Below are 21,095 nucleotides of genomic sequence, written 5' to 3'. Positions count from 1 at the left end.
ATACAATTTTGAGGGGCGGGTTGAGGGCCTGAGGGCCAAATTATCACCCCTAGGGGGAGGTGGGCTGCAACCAATGTTCATGATTCAGAACGAAATATTGAAATTCTGCCCAATATTTCGGTTTTTCAAAAAACGGGAAAAACCAACATAGGGTCAAATATTGATGATTTCGAAATTAGTCGAAATTCCGAATATGACATGGGTCGAAATATTATGAATTTCATTTTTTGGATTAGGCGGAATTCCGATAATTCTGAAATCCCGAACTATGGATGCAGCTAGAGGTGCAGACGGATAGGTTTGGATTCGAATATGGCTGTATCCGAATCCGTACTTATGCACTCATATCCGAATCTGAATCCGATCCAAATCCGATGTCCGAATCGGATAATATCCGATTCGATAAAAAATATCACAAAAACTCAAAATAAAATTAAAATTAATAAAACTCCAAAGTTAGATCTGTCTATTCATTCAAATAAGAAAACTAAATTATTAACAACATAAAAGCAATTACCACCTCCACTTTCAGCAAGTAGTAACAATTATCATATTCAATAACATTGACTAAATTATTATTGAATATGCTAGTGGTGGTGGTATCATAGTTTTATTTTAAAAAACATTTGGAAGGATTCATCGTTAAACTAGACCTAGACTTGCTTGTTCTTGTTCTTGTTACTAATATGTTAAGAAAATGATAGAGGAAGAAAAGGTGGGTGTATTTGATTCGCACGGAGAGATAGAGAAAAGAGGTGGAGAAAAGAGATGCTCTTGTGAACCGTGGTGGTCTTGCCTTCCAGAAGTTCAGAACTTGAGGAAGAAGGGGAGGGAGTGGTGTACTGGCGTATTGAATGAACCTAGAATTTAACACTTTCTCTTTCTAAAACACTGGCATTAATAGTTACTGTTATTGGGATAATGGACTAGATTTTATAATAATACTTAAGTAGTTAAGTAAGTGTGCCGATATATAAGAATGAAATATTGCATTTATGTTATAAGAAATCGGATTGGATATTATCCGACGGATATCACTTGAATCCGCATCTGTATCTGAAACTTCTTCGGATAGAAAAATTTATCCTAATCCGAATCCAATATCTGAAATTTTCGAATAATATCTTATTTTTCGAATACGAATACAAATACAAATCGGATTTGGATTTTTGGATATCCGACTGCACCCCTAGCTGAGCTACAACACACTCAACTTTTCCGTCGAAAAAGAAAAATACTAGTTATAATAGTGTATAATTCACCAAAAAAAAAACATTTATAGCGTATGTTAGTTGTAGCAGCCCCCTTGAATGGCAATCCTAGATCCGCCCCTCCATCTTAGTGACTTAACCTTTTTTCTTTTTCCTCTAAATCCAGTTAACCTCCACCCCACAGCCCCATTCATATCATTTATTATTTTTTAGGATTCATGTCATTTTTAAGTTAAGACAAACCATACTAGTCATTTGATCATCTGGTTTGAAAAGTTGGGTGTGCTACAGCCATAGTTCGGGATTTCGAAATTATCAGAATTCCGACAAATCTAAAAACTGAAATTCATAATATTTCGACCCATGTCATATTCAAAATTTCGAATAATTTCTGAATCATCAAGATTTTGACCCTATGTTGTTTTTTCCAATTTTTTGAAAAATCAAAATATTGGGCGGAATTCCGATATTCCGTTCGGAATCACAAACACTGACTGAAGCCCACCCCATGGATCCGCCCCTGCTAAGATCGGTCAGGTTTTTTTTTTTTTATTTAAATTATGAATTTATGATAGGGGGGTTTTTTTAGTTAGATATTAAAAAGAGAAAAAAAAAAAAAAAAATACATGAAATGGGGTTTTTTTAGTTAGATATTAAAAAAAAAAAAAAAAAATACATGAAATAAGAAGGGAAACTAACCGAAGTTATGGGCTGTTAAAGTAGACAGGTAGTACAAAGTTTATAACCAGTTATAGAGATTCCATCTCTGTACCCGGTTATAGAGAAACCGGACTCAATTTATAAGTTCCAGAAAACACATCACATCAAGGACCCACTCACCCACCAATGTTTTGAGAAAGATAAATACATGCGTGCGTTTATGTGATTTCACGGGTGAATTACTAAAACGTGCATAACACGTGCGTGCATGATGCTAGTGTACAATAATGATCTTGTACAGAGCTACTTCCAGTTCTATATAGGGAATAATATATAGCATAGGGATGACTCGGTTTTTCATGTAGACCATTTTGTTACTAGTTAACTCTAATTAGTAGCAAATTTTACATTTAGCCTGACGAGTCTAATTATCTTCGAAGCCGCTAGTTGCATATGTGCAGAATACCATTTCGCCTATTTCTGTGCTAGTGCTTTCTTGAGGTGTCCTAACATTCATAATCTTTTTCAGGTTCTTGCATATGCCTCGCAAGTGCACGACATTGTTCTTCCTAAAGATTCGGTTAACCATGAGACACTTACACTCAATCAGGTTTGTACTAGATTTTGGTTTTAGGTTTCTAAAATGAGGTCTTGCAAACCCAAACACCTAAAACTGGTGAGCTTTAGGTGTTTGAGAAACATACATGCCTGGGGATATTTCACTGAATGATAATTATATTTTCAAAAAGATTAATTAGTATTACTCCCTACTAGATGAGCTAATTAAGATTTCCCCCTTAATAAATGCCCTACTAGATGGGGAAATTAGGGTCTTTTCCTAGTATTTTTTTTTTGTGTATATTTGGGGAGACCCTAATTGCCCATCTAGTGTGTGTTGGGGGAATCGTAATTGGCTCACCTGGGATAACACTAACTAACCCTTTCAAAAATGAAATATACACACTGCGGCAGAGTCCGGCACAATTATTCCATATGAGGTATAGGGGAAGCATCGGAAGCTAAATTTAGGCTGCACATCTTACCGAGAGCTATGAAGTAAAATCCATAGGTAAAAGGTGAGCGCCTTCCATCAGTGCTTGCCTAGCACCTCGAAGGCACAGGTGCAAGCGTAGCATTTGCCTGTGCTTCAAAATACTTTGTTTAGTGGAAAATTCTTATTGGAAACACATCAACTCGACCTGGGAATTCCTTTAACTTAAAGGAAGCATGTATTTTAAATTGATATATCTAACAGGTCTGCTGAGAAGTTTATATACTGAGAAGTTTGTTTTTCGTTAACCATATCAGATCGAAAGTAATATCGTTAGGTGCCCAGATCCAGAGTACTTTGAGAAAATGATTGCATCCATTGATGCTGTCAGAGTTCAAGGAGACTCTGTTGGTGGAGTTGTGACGTGTATTGCGAGGAACGTCCCACGTGTGAGAATTAATCACTTCATTAAGCATTCTTAGATAGTGGAAGAAACTTTGCATTCTAGTTATTATTACCGCTACTTTTCACAATCAATTTCACCTTATACTTGTATGACTGACAGGGTCTAGGTTCACCAGTCTTTGATAAACTTGCTGCCGAGCTAGCAAAAGCTATCACATCAATACCTGCAACAATGGGGTTCGAATTTGGAAGTGGATTTGCAGGTACGATAATGCAGAGAGGACTACAGATGTTTCACTGCCCTGTCTTTGGAACTGTACCTTTTAGGCGACATAGGGTACTGATGTTATTAGAATCAGGTTATAACTGCTTTCCATTTTACACCTGCAGGTACCTTCTGACTGGTAGCCAACATAATGATGTGTTCTATATAGATGAGCGTGGAAATCTCTCTCTCTCTCTCTGTAAATACTTTTTTTGAGCTGCTACATTGGTGATTTGCAGGTGGCATATCCAACGGAGAAATCATAAACATGAGAGTAGTTTTCAAGCCAACACCTACAATAGCAGTAAGTTTTATCTGATGGCTTAATTTTCCGACGTTGTCACGTTTACTAGGAAAAAAAGAACAAAGAAAGCAACAGCAGATATCATCTTCATATAATTTCACTGAGCTTAATTATCATCTCAAGGAAAATGGCTTAGCTTCAGGTCCCTAACTTGTGTTCTTGCCATGGGTCAATGACAATAGGAGAAGTTTGTATTTGCTCTCTAAGAAACAATAATCTATAAGAACAAAAAACATAGTAAACGATCCTACTTTCTGGTGGTTTATCCATTTTCTAATATGAAATTTTACGGCACTGTGGTGTTTTCAGAAGAAACAGCTCACAGTAACCAGAGACCGGCAGGAGATAAAACTCATTACCCGTGGTCGACATGATCCTTGTGTTGTCCCTCGAGGTATATACCTATATTGTTTATAACACCATCTCATTCTTCTTTGACTTGTTTATCCATGTGCCTACGGGTTCACCTTACCTTTCTCTTCAATTCGCTACTTAAAAGAGAAATTCATAATTGAAATTGTTGCTCATCGCTGAATAATTTGGTCATGCAGCGGTGCCAGTGGTGGAAGCTATGGTGGCCCTGGTGCTTGTAGATCAATTGATTGCTCACCATGGCCAATGTCAACTGTTCCCAATAAATCCAGCTCTACAAGACTCGATCAAGCCAAACGTCGAGCTGCCAAATCTCCAGCCGATCAATTGTTGAGAAGAAATGAATTTGCTATTGGACTCGTATTTCTTTCACACAATCAACTCCCTACATGGTTGCTGTTATGAAGTATAGTGTGGTACTATTAGATGTTTTCTTATTCGTATATGATGTAAATCATGTGGTGGACCTGTCCAAGTTCAAGCACAGGTCTTTATTATGTTAATTGTTATTGTTTTATTTATTTTATTAGTTGGTCCACGTGTCTTTATACTATTGGTTTGCTTTGTTGTCAAGCAAACCCCAGCTTATAAATAAGGGCTTCTAATAGATTAGGAGGTTGTTTTTGGATTAACGAAAAAATATTAAAGCCAAGGCTTTTAGGGTTTTATCCCGGTTTTCCCTAACAGTAATTTAGGGTTCCATCCCTTTTATTGATGTTGGATCAATTAATCGAAGTTTCCGTCGATTAGATCACATCAGCTAGTGAGCATCACTAGCCTATTGGTGTACCACCAGTCCACACATAATGGTGGGAACTGGGTAGTTTAGAATGTCATGTTATTCTTGTTTCCCAAGTTAGTTTTTAGTTACTTGTCTCAGGTGACTTCTCCCTTGTAAAAATAAACTTGTATTTTATTTATTTATTTAGTTATTTACTTCATGTAAAAAATACATTTTATTAGGACTCACATCGCCACCCAAGTATAGTTGATATTTAATGGTTTACGCTCCCAGGTCAGATGTACTAGTGTATTATGGTATTACCAAGTCGAAAAAACAACCCTATGAACAAGACCAGTTTTGGCATTTATACCAACGGCTGCAAGATCGAACTTTTGTAAACCATGCAACCTAAAACCAAATATGCAAGATCAGGGGTCCCTGTACATTTTAGATTCCAGCTTAACTTTTAAACTTTTCACTTTCATTACTGGGTTGTCAATCTAAATCTGCCTTTTGCACTTCTACTACACATAAAAGTCAAATTTTTTTTTTTTTCGATAATTCCACATTTCATTAATTCAAAAGATAGTAACTTACAGAACAGACAACTATCAAAAATACATGAAAGAAACAGTAAATCAAATGCAAGAAAAAACACAAACATCCAAGTATGTTTGAGATAGATTCCCTTGCATCGAACTCCCAACACCAACACGAATCTGAAATCTTCAACCCATGCTTCTTCCCCACCTGAGTTGCTTCAGCACTGATCAACCACGAGTTCTGATTCTCCCAAGACGAAGACCCAAAAGTCTCCAAACCACAAAGCAATAAACTCTGTGACAGCGGCAGATTAGCTACACCTAGAAGGTGAGCCTCACCAAGAACCTTACAAAGGGGTGGTGGCCTGACCATAAAACCCCCCAAACCAGCAATCCGGAAAGGGAGAAGATAAACGGAAAGAACCTCACTCCTGCCCAACCAACACTGAAGACAACCACAACCAGTTACAAGCAAAAGAATCCAATTACACCTCCGACATCGTATGAGAAATGTCCAACCACGTATATCTGACTTGATGTTGCCAACCAAATAACACTTTAATAAAACTGGAAATAGGAAACCGAGATCGTACTTGTATTGGATCTTCAACAAAGAACTAGCCTGCAAAAAGGGGGTGGCTTTCCACAAAGTAGAAACCATAAACCCCAAAGACCACAGCTCTTGATCCAATCGATCTATGCCGATCACACTATGGGTTAGAAAAACCCATAAAAACAACCAAGCTCCTTTTTTTTCTTTTTTTTCTTCATCACCACAGCAATGAGACACTAAAGAAGTCGAGGAGAAGATTTGTGGAAAGAGAAAACCCAAAAATGGATCAAGAGAAAGTTAAAACAGATCAGATCTATGTTTTTTTTTTTTTTTTAGAGATCTGAAGAGGAGGGGGAAGAGCTGCTATGGCCCACAGGAGAGGCTTGGGTAACTGCTATGGCCCGCAGGAGAGGCGAAGTGGCGAAGAGGCTTTATCCCTCAGGAGAGAGGGAGACAGCCATTAAAGCCATTAAAGTCAATTTTGGAGCTTTCTATTCTTAAATTTTGGCATGTGGTGTAGACTACCCGGTACCTATTCGTAGAACTGCTCCTAAAGTGAAGACTTAAGAACTGCTGCTGGGTTCCTCCTGAGAATAATATCATATCACTATACTTAACACAGATGGTGCTGCTTTTGGTAACCCAGGTCCTCTGGAATTAGTGTCACTGTTAGGGATACTATGGGTGAGGTCAAGATGTCTTTGTGGAAGAATATTGGCACAGGTTCTAACTACAAAGCAAGCTTGAGGGTGTAGAAAAGCCATTGAAAGAGATTCAAGAAATCTGTGGGGTTGAGACTGACTCTGAAGCTGCTGCTCTAGCTTTTAGTAGTGGTCAAGTGCCTTGGGATTTACAAGCTAGATGGAAGAATTGTTCCATCGGCATGCAGTCAATTAGGATCACAAAATTTTGGAGGGACAGTAATTTCTCCGCAGTTCATGAATCAAAAAGTAGGAAGCCCATTTGAAGTCTATTTTTACTGATACCATTCTTTATAAATGGTTCCCGCTTTAGTCTGAACTGGGGTAGTACAGCATGTTGTGCGCCCCCCCCCCCAACAAAATTTCCGTACCTTTATTTTTCCCTAATACATGACTTTTGATTGCCAAACGGGCTCTTAAATTTCAAAAAGCTGCATCATCATCCATACAGGAAAGAGCATATACACTACATGTATTTCAAACAATTATATTTTATTATACTAAAAAACTCCACTATCATACAAGTCAATATTGTGCACAAGTTTACTGATGGACAACAAATCACCATTTAATAATATCAAATTAACTTGCCTGTGAAGCATCATCCACACTCTTCCTCAAAAGGGATATGACTTGATCTGGCTCTGCAGCTCCAAAAACAGAACTTCCAGCCACGATACAATTTGCTCCTGCAGTAGCTGCCATGCCAATGGTTGAAGGGCCTAACCCACCATCCACCTTTTATCAACAGATTTAATGTCAGGCGTTAACAGATAATTATATAAATGAGCTCACGGTGGAACACGACACTTGTAACTTCTCAATATGAAATAGAGCCATTAATCGATTGTTGTGTAGACACAGGATCATCTGAAAAGGGCCAAAGAGGCATCCATGCAGCCATGCCTAAGAGATCTGATACTAAAAGAATAGGTCTGGCTGTCTGGTTGGATAATCATAACCACTGTTATGAACCATTTCATGTATTAAGTCTATTATGTCACGGAACCAAGAACTTACTGGATACTAATGAAAATTTGAGAAGCACGGCTGGGGTTTATGATAGAAACCCTAAATATAACTTACAAACTTTTATTAACTCATTAATTAACTATTGAGTTGTTTCTTAATACATTCCCTTAATTATAGCAAAGGGGTAACAAAATACTTAAAAGAAGATAGGAAACTAAGTAAAAAGATTCATATAAATAAAAGAACTTATATATACAAAAAAATAATAATAACAGAAAGCGCAGGAATATTTATGTTTTGGTCACGTCACGCCTATGTTGCACAGATACAAGTACGGGTACCGATACGGCGACACCAGTACAGGGTACGATACGGCTTTTTTGAAATATTAGGATACGGGTACGGCCTATGGGTACGACTAATTAATATGAATATTTTAAAATATGTGTGTATTCTGAAAATTATGTTAGTAGTTTTTTGAGTAAAGTTAGTCAGAAACATGTGAAAAACTATCATAACATGTGTCAAAGCCAATACAGCTTGAAGCCTCAAGAACAATTTACATTTCAATGGAGTAGAACTATCGGATCAGGTCTATTTCAAGATTCCAATACCCTAGAAGTATCCAATATCCGTATCGTACCCGACCGATACGTGTGCAATGGCATTTTAGGAATATCCGTGCATCATAGCGTCACACCATGATGCATCTCATCATCCTCCCCAGCTCTCGACCTCAAAATGTTTATACTAGGTAAAAACTCTCACATGATGAATCTCAACAGTCGTCGGATGGCTAAAGCAGCCATATATGCTCATCGTTTCTAGGAACCGCAGGGTTCTCATCTTGAGCAAAATTTCCCTCTGCAATTGAAGGTGTTTTTCTCTTCTTTCGACAAACAGAACTCAGAAGCAATATGCATAATTTTGTTACAAAGAAACATTTACAACCAATGTCAATAAATTTCTCTTTCCCTTTGCTACAGTAGAATTGGACAGAGGAAAAGCAGCTGAGGGATGGGAAGCAAAACGAGCTTCAAAAGTCAAACTTCAATGCACATTGGTAGGCTTCACATTAAGAAATGTCGATAAAACCGGAGACATTCTGAATATGCTTATCGAGATCTGAAGATACCTCCCCACTGTGAGGCTAGCCGCTAGCACGAGAAGCAAGGGAATGAAACTTTTCAGTGCTAGAATCACAGAGACCGAAGAAACAAAGACGGGGTGAAACGTATTTACTTCTAAAGACATCTTTGCACATGATGGGAGAGAACACGCCCAGAAGTAGGCGGTAAAATCTCCACATGGATTCCCTTTCCGTCTTCATCTATTCAACAATTCATCTATACCCCTGCCACATCCTGGACTACCTGACCATACCCATTGACGCAAGTTTCAATTAGCTTTACGCACTTAAGGTCACCATAACCCTTATAGTCAAAGACCTTATGACACCTATCATCCAACATGTGATGCATCTAAGGTACCATCAAATTCTGGAATATCCATCTTAACGTCGTAGACATAAGCACGAGCAAGCAATTGAAGTAAAACAGAGAAATCATCATGCCCAAACATTAAACAGACTTCATGTAATACGATCACAATCAATTACCTTAGATCTCCATGTATTACCATATGATTACACGATTTTGACACCTTGGGGTGCACCTAGTAGATGATTGTGGAGGGGGGATAATATTTATTACCTCAATGGCGACCATGACCGCGACCTCTTCTACCTCTTTTTTATTAGGTGGAACAGAAAGACTGACATGTTGTCAATGATTAACATGGTCACCACACTCCAAAGGTTGTTAATTCTAAAAGGGGCCCAAGGGGCCCCAATTCAAAACTACATTGACCCTTCTTAGGATTAGGTATCCAGTCATGAAAGCAGAGTTGGAATGAAAGAGCGTTTGTGTTGATTCTCAACTATATGTTAGGCAACATGTAGAGGCAAAAGGCAAACACTTTGTTTCGGAGGGATGTTGTCAAGAGCCTTCATATTTTGAAGGAAATGAAAAGTTACGTACGCTGTCTGGTGCCTAGAAACCCTCCCAAGAAAGGTTATGCCCTTCAGAATTGGTTCAGACCAATTTCAAAACACCGAATTCCTGATTCATGTCACGGCAGAAGATAGAAATCTACAAAATCTATTTTGAACTTTGCACAAACCAAAATACAGAAATAGCATCCTTCTATCAAATATATAAGTTACATTAAGTTTATCAAGCACACAAATAAAATTGCAATAAAAAACAAAAGAGCAAACTAATACGAAACAGTTCACCACTTCACCTCAATATCAATTGATTTACTGATGATGATACAACAAAAGTAAGATATGCTTACCTCTATATCAAGAGACGGGTACTTCTTCCTCAACGTACGGACCTATGCATTCATAAATCCAGAAGTATTAATAATCTTAACATGGAAATAGATTAAGAGCACCCACTTTATTATAAGAAACAAAAGAAAGCACACCTTATCCATCATTTCTGGCATAAACTTTTGACCCCCAAATCCAGGTTCCACCGTCATAACAAGGACCAGTTCAACAGGAATTTCATCCTCAAGCTGTTGTAAAACAAAAGAAGGAAATTGTTTTTAACTTCCTGGGAATTGGGTTCCAGTATAAACTAGAATTATTCCACATATTTCGCGTGCAACTTAACCAACAGCGCAAAATTCACAAAATCTAAAATTTCAATAGTGATCTGTCTCCCATTGACCTTGCACAACTAATAGGACTTCTCTCCATTTCCCACCAGGGGGTTGGATTGCGGGGAGGTTATCGTTTTAATGACTTAAGCGGTTTGATATAAAACATAAAACATAAGTTTACATAGATCAATCAAACCACTGCAACAAGGCCAGAGTGGGTGCATACCAGTGGATAAACCTCTTCAACTGGAGTTCCAGGTTTCAGTGCAACACCAGGACGCATGCCTTTTGATTTAATATTCCGAACGAGTTCCTTCCAATTATCTGGAGAAGTTTTTCATAAGATCCAATCAACTCAACCTACAAGAATCAATGTAACTAATACCTATAAAAATCAGATGTATGTGTTGTTATCATGTCATAGCTACAAGTCTACCACACATTCCGGTGACCTCATGCTTGGAGAGGTGGTTAGCTCCAAATAATGGCTTATGGAAATCGGTTGTGGCCTTTGGTCCCATATGAGACCTGGTGGACTATTTGAAGGATGAGGAATGATGTAATCTTCAACGATAAAGTGTCAGAAGCAATGATCCATAACATCAAGGCTAAACTTTAGCTTTGGACGTCCATGGATAACGAAAGGAGGGGACCCTCTTTCGGCAGACTAATACTGGATTTGTGGGTTGTCAGGTCTTATTTATATGCGGGTGTCTCAGTTCCTTTCCTTGTTTTCAATTTCCAATTTTCTCCCTTACCCTTTACATTTTCTTTGATCCATGAAATGGATGCCAATTTATCAAAACTCTACCACACGTTTCTTATTCATATTAACCATAATTCTCAAATATGTTTTTGATAGTTACAACTTTTACTCTTTTTAATCCCATAAGACATGAGTGCTTGAGCAATATGCCCTGAAGCAATATTTTCGTAACTGTTATGGTTCTGGGATCAGGCAAACCAGTAACACCCACCTTTTGATACCTCAACATGAAAAGTAAAGCCTGAAGCACCAGCTTTTCCAAACGGTTCCACATAATCAAGAGGATTTGTGACCATAAGGTGACAGTCAAGATACGCCCTGTAAATTTAAAACCAGAAGGTGTAAGCTAAAATTGGGAACTTCAGGCAGGATATTCAATCCATGAAGGGGATGTATAAGTAACAATAGAGGCAATACTTGGTGTGTTTCCGCAGACTCTCAATGACTGGAGCTCCAATTGTAAGATTTGGAACAAAATGCCTACGACGAAACAAGTATGTGTCAAAGAGAGATCCATACCTAAACTATTCTGAGTTTCAGAGAAAGTAAAATTCTTGCATACTAAAATAACATCAGTATGAGCATAGGAAACTTTACCACAACATGTATGGTATAAACTTGATGTGATGCAGCCTAACAAGCGAACCAGGGTCCAAACCTAACTGAGTTATTTAGATGTTTTCTTATTTTTTTTGAAATTAAGGTGCATTTTAATTTCGTGGTGTATATGATAATGGTTGTTTGTGCTGATTAATTTGCATCAATACAACAAAGATAACACAAGGCATCACCATTATTAATTCTCTTAAAAATTGTATAATAGGAACTAGACATAAGCAATCAAGTAAACCTTTCCCGAAAAACTCAAAAAAAGGTAAAGACAATTTCAAGAAGAAACACGTCTGAAAAATTCAGGGCACGGATGTATACAAATACATACGCTTAGCAGCATCTCTTGAAACAATTCAACCATGAGTCAGATGTACTCATGCCAAACAAAGTATCTGATATCAAGGCAAGACATTAAAAATGGAAGCAAAACCTACCCATCCTGCACAGACGCCACGCAAAAAAAGTTAGTGCTAATATAAAATGTTTCAACATGATTGATAAAAGCATAAAAATGTATATCATAAGATTCAACAAAGAACTTCCTAAGGTTGGGGTGTCTACCAAGTGGGGTACTTATAAGTTTTTGGAATATCAGCTACATGTTAAAGCTGAATAACGAAGGGAATAGAAACGAGTAGTACCATGATGTCCATGTGAAGCCAGTCAGCACCAAAATTGAGCATTCGATGAGCTTCTGAAGCCAAGTTTGCAAAGTCAGAGGAGAGCATTGAAGGGGCTATTTTCGCAGTTGCCATTTAGTAGTAGTGGGAAGAAACTGTAAATTACAAAATAGTACCCACTTCATCATAAAACAAACAAACAAACAAACAATTTTTTAGTTATACAACGACAAAGATCATACCTTTGTTTTGATCAAGAGAAAAACACCCGACACACAGAGAGAGAGACTGGAATAGGTGAGCCAAGCGTGCGCGGGGTTTGTTATTTCTTCAACTCTACTTTAGTAAAAAGTCAGAGAGTCAAAGATTTTCAAGCCAAGTGGGTCCTCGGCTGATATAGTACGGACTATTTCGGATTATATCGGCGATATACAAGCCAAATTCTTGAAAATTTGGTTAAAAACCATCTTTATCAAATTATCAACATCAAAAAATCAGCAACCCAAACACCAAATGGGAGCCTATGTTTGGTGTTTGCATATATGAATTAGTGTCTCCATTAATGTCCCATTTGGTGTTTGGATTGATGTTTTACCAAATGTACGATACGACTTTTCAGACGACTTTTCAAAAACCATGCGGTTTATTAAACATCTAGTGGGATAATCAGCTGTTGTGGGCTTCTATGGCGCGGTGTTTCAAAAGTAGCATGACCTTACAGTTTTAGCCCTCGCGGTTCAAAAACCGTGTGGCTTACTAAGCAACGTGTTCTATGTTCTGATTTAAAAAAAACGACTATCTTTCTCATTCTTTCACTATAACTTCATGCACTATATATTTTTACATTCAATTCTACTCTCTACTCTCTACTCTCCCTCCTCAATATTCTAAACTAAACCATAATAACTAGTCAAGAACAAAGATCCAAGTTTAGAGGGATTGCATGAACAATTGAAGAAGATGTTGCTCTTACCAATGCTTAGCTACAAATTGGTCAAAATGATGTAGTGGGGAATGAGCAAAAGTCAAACGATTTTTGGATTAGGGTTCTAAATTCATTTCATGCAAATCTAGAAAGGAAGACCGAACGCAACTTCAATACCATAAAAAATCGGTGTTCAATCAAATATCAACAAGTTTCACACAATTCTTTCAAAGATCCAAAAAATGAACAATTGAAGAAGATGTTGTTCAATCAAATTGGTCAAAAATATCAAAAGTCAAGATTTTTGGATTAGGGTTCTAAATTCATTTTGCAAATCTAGAAAGGAAGTCTTAACTTCAATACCATAAAAATGGGTGTTCAATCAAATATCAACAAGTTTTGATTCTTTGACTTCCAAAGTGGCTATATTGATGATATGATTGTAACTATCATTTACTTATTTCTATTTTGTTATTTTGTTTCAAATTACATTTTTCAATTCTATTTTAGTTTTTTTTTTTTTTGTGATTTGGTAGGTTGAGGAAGCAATAAAAGCCTTAAGGATAAAACATGAGAATTGGAAGTTGATGCAATACTATAATATGGTGAAAAGACTCACCCAAATGTAGGAGACTACACGTGATAAATGAAATTCGACCTACACAAAAAGTCAAAATCAAAAAATGGGGAAGGAGGTTCTTCTTCAACTCCAATATCAACAAGTCCAACAACTCAACCAATGTATTATGATCAGTGACGGAGCTAGGAATATAATTTCTTCCAGGGGGGCCTAGTGCAAAGTCACTAGTAAAGACAAATCGATAAATAAATAAAAAAATAACAACAGTAACAACATTAACAACTTATACAATCAATACTTTGTATTATAAAGGATCACCCAACAAACGAAATTACGAAAATGAGTATCGATTGTATATAAATAGTATAAACGCAAAATAAATAATAAATAAAAATATTTTTCAACTCTATTAACCTAACAATTCACAACTGCCCTCGACGATGTGAAGGACCCATCTTTTGGAAGCATTGAACGATTGCTTCATCATCAATGTTATCAAATATGTCTCGTTCTATGTACATAACCAAACAATCGTTCAACCATTCATCTTCTATTTGGTTGTGTAACCAATTCTTTATCATGTGCATAGCAGAAACTGCTCTCTCTACAGTGGTGGTAGCAACATGCAGAATTAGTGACAATGTCATCAGTAAGAACACTAGTGGATAGACAATATTTTTCTTTGTTTATACCATCTTCTTAGCAAGTTCACTAATCCTTTTCAGATGTAAAAATAGATGGTTGGAGCGCACATCAACAACATAATTATCTAGCTGATCTTGAAGGGTCATGAGATCAAGAGGTGAAAAATCACTAGGATAAAACTCAGCAAGACGTATTAAACTCTTCTTATCAAAAGCAAGGAAGGAATCACTTGGATTTAAGCAAGCAACACAAAAAAGTAATTATGTATTCACTTTGTCAAACCGACTATTTAACTCACAAAGCTGCCAGTCTATACATTTGTAGAATAAGTCCACACGGTAATAATGAAGATTTGTCATATATTCAGCATTACATCATGATCATCCCCTTGCTATGAACTTTTCTTCCATGTTAGGTCTGGAGATAGCATTTTTAGTGCAAAAAGAAAGATACATCAGCCATAAGCATATCCCATTCATCATCTCTCATCCTTTGTATTCTTTCCTTGGATACTTTAACTAGTACCATTGCATTGATAATATCTTGATCACATTTTTGCAATACTTTTAACAAATCATGAGTAATTCCCAATATCTTTTTCATTAAGTGTAAGATGAAAATGAAATCAAAATGTTGCAAAGAGCTTAACAAAGCGGATGTTTCTCCTCTTTGTTCTGAATTTAGACCATTTTCTACCACAACCTCAAGAACTTTGATAACTGAAGGAAACATGACAAGAAAGTGGTCAAGTGTAGCATAATGCGACCCCCAACGTGTGTCGCCAGGCCATTTCAAACTAATCTCTTGATTAAGACCTTGTCCACTTGGAAGTTCACCAGATTCTACTTCTTCAAGAACTTTGTTATTGTGGCTTTCCGTAAGAATTTCTCAACATTTATAGGAAGTTGCACAAGTATTCACAACACTAGAAACCAAGTTAAAGAACAAAGCAATGTGGGTGTTATTTTTAGCAACAACAACTAGTGCTAATTAAAGTTGATGAACGAAACAATGAACATAAAAGGCAGATCCATTTTCCTTCAAGATGAGGGTTTTGAGACCGTTGAAGTCACCTTGCATATTACTAGCTCTATCATAACCTTGACCATGCAATCTTGATATACACAGTCCATGCTTGCAAAAAAGTGATTCAAGAGCTACTTTGAGAGATATGGTACTAGTTTCTTGAACAAGAACAATTCCCTAAAAAAATGTTTAACCAAACATCCATGAGTATCTACAAAACGCAAAACAACAACCATTTGTTCTTTAATTGATATGTCTTGAGATTCATTAACTAACATAGCAAAAAAAGAATCTCCAAGCTTTTTAAGGATGGCATTTGAGGTTTCCATTGCAGCAGAGTTGACAATATCTTTCTAAATATCAAGAGAAGTCAATGTGACATTCTTAGGAGAATCTTGTATAGCAGTCTTAATGGCATCATTGTGATTGGTTGTGTAGTTCAAAAGCCTAAGAAAAATTTCCGGATTACATAAGGTAGGTTTCTTGTCATGACCTCTGAATGCTAATCCTTATTGTAGAATAAATTGACAACAATCAATCATTGTTTGCAAATGAACTTGGTACGTAGTCCCATCAAGCTTTCTTTGATTGCCTATAAAAAAAAGTTCTAACTTTTTGCTTTTGATTTAGTAAAGCTTGCCCTTTCTTATATGCAACATTGTGAGCACTATTAGGCCCCCCAACATGTTTCTGCAATGCCTGGTTATCTTTCCAATTTCTATACCCCTTAATCACAAAAGAATCACCACCTCTTTGCTCCCCATGGTCTGGTCTGAATAGATAACAATGTAAGCAAAAAACTGCATCCTCATGTATGCTATACTCTACCCAATCACCTTCCCGAAACCAAGTAGCACAGAACTTGCGTGGTTTATTGTTTATACGTGTAATTGGGTATGTGCGATCTTTAGGCTGAAAATGACCCTTTTGTAGATATGCTCGTCACACAAATTCTTGTTTATTAGGATGATAATCTGTGATTCGATGTTGTAATCTAGGATCCGAAGGAAGATTTGTATGATTAGCTTCCACAAAACTTCACATTAAGGCAGGTTGCTCTTCAAATACTTGATTCGGAGGAGTATTTTCTAATACCGTCGGTGCCGTCGGTAATTGATTGGGATTCGACTTCTTTCTAAGGAATTTATCCATAGTTGGGGAAAAAAAAGCATATTAAAGACTATAACAATAAAAACAAATAAAGTTATAGCATATCCTCTAATTGAGTTTCAAAAAATGAGAAATTAAGAATTGAATTTATTTTACATATAGAAATTGAGGTTTTGATTTTTGAATGTATTAAAATATCTAACCTTGGAGGATTAACAAGTTTAACTGATTATCAGATTAGGTGATGTACTCCTGTAACAATGGCCAATGGGTAGTTTTGGAGAGTTGATGAGTTATAGTTAAGAGCGTAACTGTGTAAGATGTTTTTTTTTAGAGTGTAAGACGTTAAGTTGTCGATTTTTGGTCAAGTGAAGAAACCATAAACATGTGGGGCAGACGGGCAGTGGGCCCAATTGCCTAAACTATTAGTTTTCGTATTTTGTTTTTTCTTTGTTCAATTGTGGATTGTGTGTGATTTGTGTAGTAGTACTAATACTTTTTTTTTACAAGTTCAGGGGGGGCCGGCGCCCTACCTGGCCTGTACATGGCTTCGCCACTGATTATAATCCACATCAAGTTGGTGGCTTGCGGATAGGGCAATTGGAAAGAAAGAAGAAAAGAGAAGAAGGCAAAAAGAGAAAGAAGAAGGTGATTCTAAATTGGAGACATCCGTTAAGAACATTGATGCGTTTCTTATTTCACTTTCTGATACCACTAAAAATTGCAATGATTTGGAAGCTCAAAGACAATGGATGAAACATGAACTCGAATGTGAGAAACTCAAAATCCAAAGAGAGAAACTTGAATTGAAAAAAGAATCACTTTGAGTTCGAGAGGAGGAAACTGATAGTAAACTACTAAGAATGAAATTATATGGATTACCTGAAGATGAGCGTAAAATGTTACAAATTCAAAATGCGGCAGTTATACGAAAATTAAAGAATCAAAATAATGTGGTGGAGGTTGGTAGTGGAAGAGGATTTCCTATTGGTGATGATGGCGACGAGTTTTATTAGATTTACTATATCACCCTTTTTTTATTAAATATATATAAAGTTAAAGTTAAATAATAATAATAATAATAATAAAAAATAAAAGAGGATAAAGATAAAAGAGAGACAAAAGGTGGGGAGAGAGAGAGAGAAGCGGTTACAATCGAACCCTATTTTGCTCCCTCTTTCCTATTCTTGTGGGCTTTCAAAAAAAAAAAAAAAAAAAAAAAAAAAAAAAAAAAAAAAAAAAGACGTGCGGAAATAAAAGAAAAAGGGAGAGAAACACGAGAGCTACTGCTTGAGATTGCTTGAGAAAGGAAGGGAGAAAAAGAAGAAAGCGACAACCTTCATACACGCAACTATGACGATTTCGGTTTAGTTTTTCGCTTGTCTAGAATAACGCGTATTTTCGCTTTTTCGACCAATTTGCAAGTGGGTAGTCTAAATCTTATTTCTTTTAAAATTAAATATTGATTAACCTATGATCTCTATTAGTTATGAATTTATTTAAATTGGTAAAACTTTGAGATTAAACAAAAGAATATTAATTTGATCGACATAGATGGCATTGTGTTATTGGGCTGTTGGCGCCACGGTTAAGTTTTGATATATATATGTTTTTGAGGAGTATGATCGTTGGTAAACAACATGTTTTTAGCACTTTGGATGTGATAGAATGAAGTTTTGGACTTTTCCCAGTAAAGGTTGTATTGAAGCTACATGTACAAAGATTTACACATTGAAGTTTTAATTAACAGCAGTAGCTTTAAGGGCTAATGCTTGATTGCTTTGCATGTGATTTTTCTCTCTGTTCCATGAATCTATTCAATGTTATCTTAAATTTGACTTGACCTACCAGATGGTAGTATGGCACTAGTGAAGTTGTGATACTATGTTGGCACCTAAGAGTTTATTCTTGTGAAAATCATTATCATGTGGATTGACAAGGTATGGTTAGAATAGATGTTACGGGTATTGTTTGGTATGGTCTCATGGGTAGCAACTAGTATGGATATATCGACGTTAGCTTCCTATTGTTTAAATTCATGTGTGTTAATATACTAGATTGATGGTGGATTCTCTTTATATATATTAGACCTACAGATTATGTCATACTAGTTATTTTATTTCCTTTTGTCTAAGGTTCGGTCCTTTAATTTAAGGATGTAGGAAATTATGGTCATGAATATTTCTAAGATAATAAGACATGAATATATGGTTTTTGAGTACACAGTAGGTAAGTACATCCTTGAATTTTTGCTCACTTGCTAAGGCTAAGTCAGACTTTAATGGGCATGTGCCTCACTTGTATATTAGTTTAGAACTTATCTATTAATTTTTGTATACTAATCCTACTTGAGCAAGAGCCCTTCTTTCTATTAATCATATTTATAAGTACTGACATGGGCATACACTTTGTTCCAATATTAAGTCGAGAATTTTGCTTGATTTGGAGATGATTTCAGTTTCTTTAGAAATTGATATAGGTTTTGATTAAAGCATGTTAAGTAAGTTTTAGCAGTCCTCTTCCAAACTCAGAAAGCCCCATAGTATTTTGGTTTATGTAGAAAGAGTCACACTCTTTGGAAGTTAGCATGTCATAATTTTCTGACTGCAAAAATCAGGATCTATGTCTGTTTTGGAATTGAGTTTTCACATAGTTAGGTTCAGATTCAAACTCTCTCCAAAACATGAAAAGTTGATTTTTCTGAGTCTTCTTTCCAACCCAATTGGCCTCGTCCCATTCTGAGGTCGTTGGAGGTAGATATACTGTCTGGAAGTTTGGTTAACAGAAAATAGTGCGTTAGAAATTAGTTTCTGCGCACTGTGTTCAAGTCTAGTTTTAATATAGTTAGAGTGAGAGTTAAAATTTTTTGTAAAACATAAAAGAGTAATTTCTGAGAGCCTTCTTTTCAACGCAAAAAGCCTTGTCACGTTTGGAAACCTGTGAAAAGAGTTATGGTCTCCGGAAGATAGCGTGTCAAAATTCTAGTTTGCTAAAAATTAGGATTTTTACGAAGTTTGAGCTATTTTTACTCATAGATAGAATGACATTGGGACTTCGAGTTCTACATGAAAATGAAAGTGTACATATCATAGTTGTCAAATAATTACGTGGTGCATCATTTGGATGATTGTAGGAAAAGTTATTGTTTTGGCAAGTTAGCTAGATAATCTACCGTGTTATCTATTTATCATAAATGTACGTTCAAATATATGGAAATTTGGTTATTATTAGTCACTGGCCTTTGTTGGTATATTGCCTCAGAAATTTATTGTATTTGTGAGCAATGATATGTGGAATTTGATGGTGCTCTTATGGAGTGTTGCTCCCTATTGCGAATATATTTTAATTCACGAGGCATTTAATTAATGTGTTACTTATAATTGAAAATTTTGATATCTAATATTGAGGCGAGTTGAATAACTATTATGTTTGGAATCTTTATTAATGATTCTACTGTGTGAGAATGTGTTTATTTTATGATAAAATATTATAATAAATGAGAACTCTTGAGTGTTAAAATGTGTTGTAAAAATTTAATGTGTCGCCCACATCTTTAGATCTCTCCACGCCTCTTTGATGAAAAGAAAAGAAATAAAATGTTTATGACTAATGAGGTCATGTGAAAAGCCACCTTAGAGAGGAACTAAAGCATTCGGCTTGCGGGTTAGTTATATTCCTTGAGTGTACGGAATGTAGGTCTGGATTCCTTGAATGTACGGGAATGACCTGTTATTTTTGTTATGCCCAAAAGAGGCTTTGTTTATGAGTATGGAAAGCCCAGAGATGGTTGTGACTTACAAGTTACGAGTTTACAATATGGAAATATATTCCTGAAGGTGATATCCCCTCTTGGGACATATGTCTTGTAGTGGTACTCGGTGTGAGTGAGGCACACGGGTATGTGTGATTTGGCAAATGTGTGAAGTGCAAATCGTGGAGTAGGAACTAAAGGTTAGACAATGTCTATTAATAAATGAGTCAATGAGATAATTAATAAGCAAAGTAAAATATTGATTTTACGTATGAGTGAGTTATTGAATATGAATATTTATGTATTATGATGTACATGATTTCTTATAAGAAATATATACGTGGTTTGTGTGAGTTGATACTCACGAGGGAGGGATGAATGTACTCCCTGGCTGTGATATTTCTTTGTTTTCATAAGTAGACGAGTGGTTTTTAAGTAAAATATTGGCTTTATATATGAGCGAGTTGTTGGATATGATTGGTTGTGTATTATGATATGATGCATATAATTTCTTATGAAGGAATGTACGTTAATGTGGTTAACGTGATATGATAGATATGGTGGTGTGATATGAATGTTAATATTGGTGATATATTATGCTAGATTAAGTATACCTATGATGGTTGCAGTAAGAGTGAAATAAATGTACACTTTAAAGGATTACGTGTAGGAAATCTAACTTTGTTT

At 36.2% G+C, this 21,095-nt stretch overlaps 2 protein-coding genes across 3 annotated transcripts in view; one reads left to right on the top strand and one right to left on the bottom strand.

Moving 5' to 3' along the window:
- LOC147496889 (chorismate synthase 1, chloroplastic-like) overlaps nucleotides 1-6,178 on the top strand; it is a 29,991-nt gene extending 23,813 nt beyond the window's left edge. Inside the window, exons 9-15 of the mRNA XM_086562692.1 lie at nucleotides 2,401-2,481; nucleotides 3,180-3,311; nucleotides 3,428-3,535; nucleotides 3,662-3,731; nucleotides 3,772-3,836; nucleotides 4,146-4,230; nucleotides 4,388-6,178. Coding sequence (XP_086418818.1) covers nucleotides 2,401-2,481; nucleotides 3,180-3,311; nucleotides 3,428-3,535; nucleotides 3,662-3,731; nucleotides 3,772-3,836; nucleotides 4,146-4,230; nucleotides 4,388-4,542 — 696 coding nt within the window. The 3' untranslated portion in view covers nucleotides 4,543-6,178. The remainder of the gene's footprint in view (nucleotides 1-2,400; nucleotides 2,482-3,179; nucleotides 3,312-3,427; nucleotides 3,536-3,661; nucleotides 3,732-3,771; nucleotides 3,837-4,145; nucleotides 4,231-4,387) is intronic.
- A 1,023-nt stretch (nucleotides 6,179-7,201) lies between these two features.
- On the bottom strand, nucleotides 7,202-12,753 carry LOC147496888 (ribulose-phosphate 3-epimerase, cytoplasmic isoform-like). Of its 2 annotated transcripts, XM_086559743.1 has the most exons (9): nucleotides 12,614-12,753; nucleotides 12,393-12,526; nucleotides 12,186-12,190; nucleotides 11,557-11,619; nucleotides 11,351-11,457; nucleotides 10,600-10,697; nucleotides 10,194-10,286; nucleotides 10,059-10,100; nucleotides 7,202-7,466 (listed from the first exon to the last, which is right to left on the bottom strand). In XM_086559743.1, the coding sequence occupies exons 2-9, from the start codon at nucleotides 12,504-12,506 to the stop codon at nucleotides 7,311-7,313; spliced, it is 678 nt and encodes a 225-aa protein (XP_086415869.1). In that variant the 5' UTR covers nucleotides 12,507-12,526; nucleotides 12,614-12,753; the 3' UTR covers nucleotides 7,202-7,310. The 2 variants fall into 2 exon arrangements, with proteins under 2 accessions (XP_086415869.1, XP_086415867.1); XM_086559741.1 differs by lacking the exon at nucleotides 12,614-12,753 and having other exon boundaries at nucleotides 12,070-12,190; nucleotides 12,393-12,529.
- Nucleotides 12,754-21,095: the final 8,342 nt, after the last annotated feature.

The sequence above is a fragment of the Coptis chinensis genome, chromosome 5, assembly GCF_015680905.1.
Source record: "Coptis chinensis isolate HL-2020 chromosome 5, ASM1568090v1, whole genome shotgun sequence".
In the NCBI taxonomy this organism is placed as follows: Eukaryota; Viridiplantae; Streptophyta; class Magnoliopsida; order Ranunculales; family Ranunculaceae; genus Coptis; species Coptis chinensis.
The sequence above is the reverse complement of the archived record's forward strand: the minus strand, read 5'-3'. Positions and strand labels throughout refer to the sequence as shown.

Bases quoted from the DNA above. Each gene is read 5' to 3' on its own strand.
- LOC147496888 (XM_086559743.1), bottom strand. From the start codon at position 12,506: ATGGCAACTGCGAAAATAGCCCCTTCAATGCTCTCCTCTGACTTTGCA. The intron at 11,458-11,556 runs GTATTGCCTCTA...TTAAATTTACAG, and splicing joins AGTCTGCGGAAACACACCAA to GGCGTATCTTGACTGTCACC. The intron at 10,698-11,350 runs GTGGGTGTTACT...AAACTTCTCCAG, and splicing joins TCATGTTGAGGTATCAAAAG to ATAATTGGAAGGAACTCGTT.